Here is a 6,244-nt window from a genome sequence, read left to right on the forward strand (position 1 = left end):
ATTTTCAGTCAATTCAAGGTCATTTTATGTTATTTTTGGGTCATTTTAAGCAAGTTTAGACCATTTAAAAGCTTATTTTAAGCAATTTTAGGATCCTTTGATGCCATTTTTGGCGGTTTTAGGCCAACTTCGAGCAATTTTAGCTCATTTTTTAGCCATTTAGTGTCTTTCTGGGTCATTTTAAGCCGTTTTTCGGTCATTTTCAGCCAATTTTGAGTCATTTAAAGCCATTTTTGGGTCATTTTACAGTGAATTTAAGCCATTTTCAAGTCATCTTGAGCAATTTAGGATAATTTAAGATCATTTTAGGGTTATTTTCAGCAATTTCAGAGAAATAATAGGCCATTTTTGGGTCATTTAAAGCAAGCAGTTTTTACGCAATTTTCAGCCAATTTAAGTCAGGTGAGATTGGTTTTGGGTCATTTTCAGGGTCATTTTCAGTGATTTTTGGTTACTGTAAGCGATTTAAAGCCAATTTTGAATTATTTCAGGTCGTTTTAAGTCATTTTCCGCTCATCTTAAGCTGATAATGGCCTATTTTAATCCATTTTCAGCCATTTTCAGCCAAATTTTCCGCAATTTTTGAACGATTTCTTACCCTTATTGGCGAACGCAATGGCCGTCTGCAGTGCCACCAACCAATCCTCCAAACTCTGCGTCTCCTCACTCTCCAGAAGTATACACGCCGATTTCTCATCGATTCCCCCCCGTATCTCCAACACCGTCTTCCCCTTTTTCGTTGATTTGATGTGGGCGGAGCCTATTTTCAGTGGGGCGATTTTCGGCGCTTCTTGCGCCGCTTTTCGAATCTCAAACGTGCATTCTCCGCCTTCCAGACGTCGCAGAATACAGTATCTCTTCTTTGAGGACCACGACTTCAGATTGTCGATGAACGTGGGCGTGTCGGATTTGAGAATGTTCAGGTTGCCTTCCTGAAAGCGAGCTTTGGGGTTCAAATAGACTCCAAATTTGATGAAAAATGAACCAAAATTCGGGAATTTTGGACCACTTTCCCGAATTTTAAGCCAAAATTCAAGAATTTTGCTCACTTTGACAATTCCAACGGATCCAATACCCAACGATGCTCCATAGGCGGCTCTCTCGTCTTCCAGTGCCATATCTGACTCAAAAACCAACGAGGATAGCGTTTCGTTTTCGATGCAGGAGGATCTGAAAAATTTTGCACAGTTTTGACGTCTTCTAACTTCTGAAAACATGATTTTCTGGAATTTTCTCATCGTTAACTTTGTTTTCCATGCTATTTTCGACATTTTGATACCCATATCGACCTAGTTTGGTGATATTCTGAATTCTGAATTCAGAAGACGTCGAAAATCTGAATTTTACCAAACTAGGGCAATACGGGTATTAAAATGACAGGAATCACACAGGAAAACAAAGTTGACGACGTGAAAATTTCAAAAAAATGCGTTTTCAGAATTTAGAAGACGTCAAAGTTTTGTGAGATTCGGAAATTCGACGTCCTCTAACTTCTAAAAACGCGAGTTTCTGGCATTTTCACGTCGTTAATCCTTTTTTCCATGCGATTTCTGTCATTTTGATACCCATATTGCCCAAGTTTGAAGAGATTCTGAATTCTGAATTCAGAAGACGTCAAAATTCTGAATCTTACCAAACTAGATCGATATAGGTATCAAAATGACGGGAATCACACAAAACAGAGATCTAACGACGTGAAAAACTCAGAAAATTGCGTTTTCAGAAGCTAGAAGGCGTCAAAATTTAGTGAGATTTTGACGTCTTCTAAATTCTGGAAACGCGATTTTCTGACATTTTCACGTCGTTAACTCTCTTTTCCATGTGATTTCCAACATTTTGATACCCATTTCGACCTAGTTCGGTTAAATTCTGAATTTTGACGTCTTCTGAATTCAGAATTCAGAATCTCTTCAAACTTGGGCAATATGGGTATCAAAATGTTGGAAATCACATGGAAACGAATGTTAACAACGTGAAAATTTCTGAAAATTGCGTTTTCAAAAGTTAGGAGACGTCAAAGTTTCCAAAAAACCCAAATATTGGTCATTTTCAGCCAATTTTTCAGCCAAATTCTTACGTATTGTTTGCTGAATAATCTCCCGAGAAGTTGGCATAATTAAAAGTGATCGATCGATGTGGTTGTGTGTAGAATCTCAGTGCTTCTCTTGTCAGAAGCCATTTCGCCTGTTTGATATCCGACGGCTTCACCATCGGAATTGCCGTTTCGCATTCTTGTTGAATCGATGATTCCTGCAAAAAATATAACAGATTTTGAGATTAAAATAGCTGAAAAAACAGCAAAATTTTTTTTCCAAAAACTTTGACGTCTTCTAAATTCTGAAAACGCAATTTCCTGAAATTTTGACATTGTTAATCTTCTTTTCCATGCGACTTCTGTCATTTTGATACCCATATTGCCCTAGTTTGGTGAGATTCGGAATTTTGACGACTTCTGGATTCTGAATATCAAAATTCTTCAAACTAAGTCGATATGGGTATCAAAATGACGGGAATCACATAGGAAAGAAAGTTAACGACATGAAAATTTCAAAAATTGCCTTTTCAGAATTTAGAAGACGGCAAAGTTTAGTGAGATTCGGAATTTTTGACGTCTTCTAACTTTTGAAAACGCAATTTCCTGAAATTTCCATTTCGTTAACCTTCTTTCCTTTGCCATTTTTGTTTTTTTAATACCCATATCGACCTAGTTTGGTAAGGTTCTGAATTTTGACGTCTTCTGAATTCAGAATCTCATCAAACTAGGGCAATATGGGTATCAAAATGACGGAAATCGCATGAAAAAGACAGTTAACGACGTGAAAATTTCAGCAAATTACGTTTTCAGAAGTTAGAAGACGCCAAAAAATGTTTTATCAAAAAAACTGGAAATTCGCCATTTTTCAATGATTTTAGGGCAATTTGAACGATTTAAAACGCTTTTTGGGGCTATTTGAACCGTTTGAAGCCAATTTTCGGGTCTTTGAAGCTATTTTCAGTCATTTTCAGCCAAATTTTCGCAATTTTCAGTTACCTCAATATCATCCCTGGGACATAGAACAATCTCTCGTTGTGGATCGTTCTCTAGCTGGATACTCCTTTCGTTGACAAATTTTTCATAGTCCACGGGCTCACTGATTGGCGCTTTTCTCTGCAAAAAATTGGAGAAAATTTGAAAATGAAAAAGCAAATTTTTTAGAAATTTCTTTTCTGAAAAATATGAATTTTTGGCTGAAAATATCAATTTTTAAAGTTTCTAGCTGTAAAAATTAAGCTAAAAAACCAAAAAAAAAATTTTTTTTGGAAAAATTTGAAAAAGTTGATTTTCAGATTTTTTTTTTTCAAAATTTCGAATTTTACCAATGGATTCTGAGCAACCAACGCTGCTCTCACAGCGTCACGAGCTTCGCGAGCCAGGCCTGGACGTCCGACACCGGCGGTAAATCTGAAAATTACAGATTTTTTTGAATTTTTTGAATTTTTCGAATTTTTCGAGCACCAACTTTCTCAATTGTGACGTCGCCGTCTTTCCAGACGCCAAACTATCCGCTACCAGCGTCGACGCGGTGCTGGAATTCCCAGAAACCACCGATCGGCGGTCATCCGTGGAATTCGATCCGCTGCGCGCTGTAGATGACCTCATTTCATCTGGAATTTTTATTAGAAACATTAAAATTGTTATTTTACATGATTTTATTGAAAAAAATCGAGAAAAAACGAGGAAAATCGAGCTGAAATTGGCTAAACTAATGATAAAAATGGAGGAATTTGGTGTCGTCAGGTGTGGCGCATTGTGTGCAAACACGGCGTGGTAAGAGTGCAGACTCAGTGGAAAATAGCATTTTTAGTCCATTTTTTGAGGAAAAATGCTAAAAATCGACAAAAAAAGAGGAAAAAAGAAAGAAAAAGAAGAAATTATACATTTTAAAAAGTGCAAAAACAAGAAAAAGACACTAAAGTTGTCTCTGGAGAGCCCGAAAAGAGAGGATTAGAGAGAAAGAGAAGGGAGGGGGGAAAGGGGCGTTATTTAGAATTGATGAGGGATGATAGATAGGGTTTTGGTGGAGGAAAAAAGGGGAAATTGAAAGAAACTGAGAGAAAATGTCGAATTACGAAGAAAAATTGCGAAAATTCCCTGAAAAGTCGAAAATTACGAAAAAAAAAATCCGAAAATTGTTTATTTTAGCAGAAGAAAAAACTTGAAAATAAACAAAAAAATATAGTTCACAATCTAAAAAAAGAAATAAAATTTTTTTTGGGAAAAAAACATTTTTTCAAAAAAATAACTAACAAAATTCCCATGTAATTGTAGTCTAACTGCTTTAAAATTATTTTTTTATTATTTTTTGATCTGAACTTTCCTGAAAATCGGCTGAAAATCAGTTAAAATCGCAGAAAATCGCCGAAAAATTGAAAATTCAAACTTCCCTCGCGTTTGGCTCTCTGCGTCTCTTCTTTCTTCACACTCTCTCGCTGGTGGCCAACAGAGCGCGCCTGCATAATTCAACGATTTTCTCACTTTTTCGCCGAAACAAATTGCTGAGTTCACACACACATTTTTCAGCCAATTTTCAGCAAAAATGAGCGAATTTTAAGCAGAAAAAAGACAAGTTATAAAAAGAAAAAAAAATCTAAAAATTCAAATAAAATAATTTATTCAAGGGGGAATTTCTCAAATTCAGCTGAAAACGGCACTTAAAAAGTGGGCGGAGCCTATTCCATGTCGTCCTCCAGATTCTCCTCGGCTCGATGTGCCAAATCAAAGGCGAAAACCACATAAGCCCAAAGCATATCACATTTTTCTTCGAATTTCTCAAATTTCCATTTTGTAGTTTGTAGTCTACTGAAGAGCAGGAAGGAGAAGAATGGGAAAGTGAGTAGGGAAATGAGCTGAAAATCGATTTTTGGGCAAAAATTTCAAAAAAAAAAAAAGATACAAACTCACCGGTTTGAATACTGCATCTACAGTAGTCTCCACAATCAATCCCACCAAAAATGCTGCCATCGAAAGTTTGATATGGACCCAAAATGTTGGGTTTTCAGACTTCTTTTCCCAAATTTTCCAATTTTTTTCAAATTTATCCAAATCATAAAAATCGCATTTATACGAGTCTTCTCCGAAATCGAACATCATTTCTTCAGCGACTTCTATCATGTTTCTTATCTCTTTTTCCGCGATTTTCATCTCATTTTTTAGATTTTGGGCATTTTCATCAAGTTGAGCCATCAAATTGTAGAAATAGCGCAGTAGAATTGTCTGCAATACATTTACAAAGATCTAAAAAGAAATAGAAAAAGTATAAAAGGCTGGGTGGAATCGAACCAGGGAGGGTCAGATTCAAAACAGCGGCTTTACCGCGTACACCACAGCCGACACAGGTGATTCGCGCAGCGTCTAGATGTGAAATATTGTTCGCGGAAAGTCGCCATGGGTACATCGGAACATGCCTGCCGCAGGCCATTTACAGACCAATCGCGAACGACCAATATTCGGCATATCGCGAGCAAATCTCCTACAATTGGCTTGTCGCGAAAGCAATAATTGGCACATATATTGTTTCGAATCTGGAAGCTAGCCGCTGCTTTAAAATGATTTATTACACAGAAAAAAACAATGAAAAGCGAAAAATCAATTAATTAAAATTTATATTATTCTCTTCCGCTGTTGTCGAACTGGCTGAAACGGCATCGGAGCTTCTCGTTTTGTTCATTTTTGCCTCAGTCGATGACGATGATCAGAAGATGATGTTGATTGTTGTTTCGAAGTAACTGAAATGAATTATCTAGATTTTAAGCTCCCAATTCTTTTTGTACTATACCTCTGACACAAGTTATCGACTGGAAATTTTTTTTTCGAAATCCGCGAACTTAACACTTTCGTCTGAAATCAACTTTTTTCTCTGATATTCGTTTTCAAATTTACCCACTGTTCCAGAACTTTTTCCTTCCTCATTCTCAGTTGCATTTTTCCGGAGTGCCCAGTCGACATACAGGAAAATTGAGATTTTCTGGCATTAGATTAAAGGGGGACTCCGACCAGAAATTTTTATTGCATTAAAATGTGTTAAAAGTTATCTGTTTTTCAAATATTATTGCGAAAAAATTCAAACAAAAATCCGAAATTTCCGAAAAACGGCGTTGAACAGGAAGAGAATTCAAAAAAAAGTGCCGCCGGGGGACGAGGATTTTCAGTGAGAAACCTAGGCCACTGCAGCGGGCGCCTTTCCTATTTGGCAAATTCTCCGGA

At 36.8% G+C, this 6,244-nt stretch overlaps 2 protein-coding genes across 2 annotated transcripts in view; both read right to left on the reverse strand.

Moving 5' to 3' along the window:
• CBG04359 overlaps positions 1–3,640 on the reverse strand; it is a gene marked incomplete at both ends in the record, with an annotated part of 25,009 nt that extends 21,369 nt beyond the window's left edge. The window contains 5 exons of the mRNA XM_045241475.1: positions 599–1,170; positions 2,078–2,250; positions 3,008–3,148; positions 3,358–3,442; positions 3,501–3,640. Coding sequence (XP_045092653.1) covers positions 599–1,170; positions 2,078–2,250; positions 3,008–3,148; positions 3,358–3,442; positions 3,501–3,640 — 1,111 coding nt within the window. The remainder of the gene's footprint in view (positions 1–598; positions 1,171–2,077; positions 2,251–3,007; positions 3,149–3,357; positions 3,443–3,500) is intronic.
• Positions 3,641–4,710: 1,070 nt separating this feature from the next.
• Positions 4,711–6,244, reverse strand: part of CBG26574 — a gene marked incomplete at both ends in the record, with an annotated part of 3,848 nt that continues 2,314 nt past the window's right edge. Inside the window, 2 exons of the mRNA XM_045241476.1 lie at positions 4,711–4,887; positions 4,943–5,254. Coding sequence (XP_045098303.1) covers positions 4,711–4,887; positions 4,943–5,254 — 489 coding nt within the window. The remainder of the gene's footprint in view (positions 4,888–4,942; positions 5,255–6,244) is intronic.

This window comes from Caenorhabditis briggsae (genome assembly GCF_000004555.2).
Source record: "Caenorhabditis briggsae complete genome, chrI, whole genome shotgun sequence".
In the NCBI taxonomy this organism is placed as follows: domain Eukaryota; kingdom Metazoa; phylum Nematoda; class Chromadorea; order Rhabditida; family Rhabditidae; genus Caenorhabditis; species Caenorhabditis briggsae.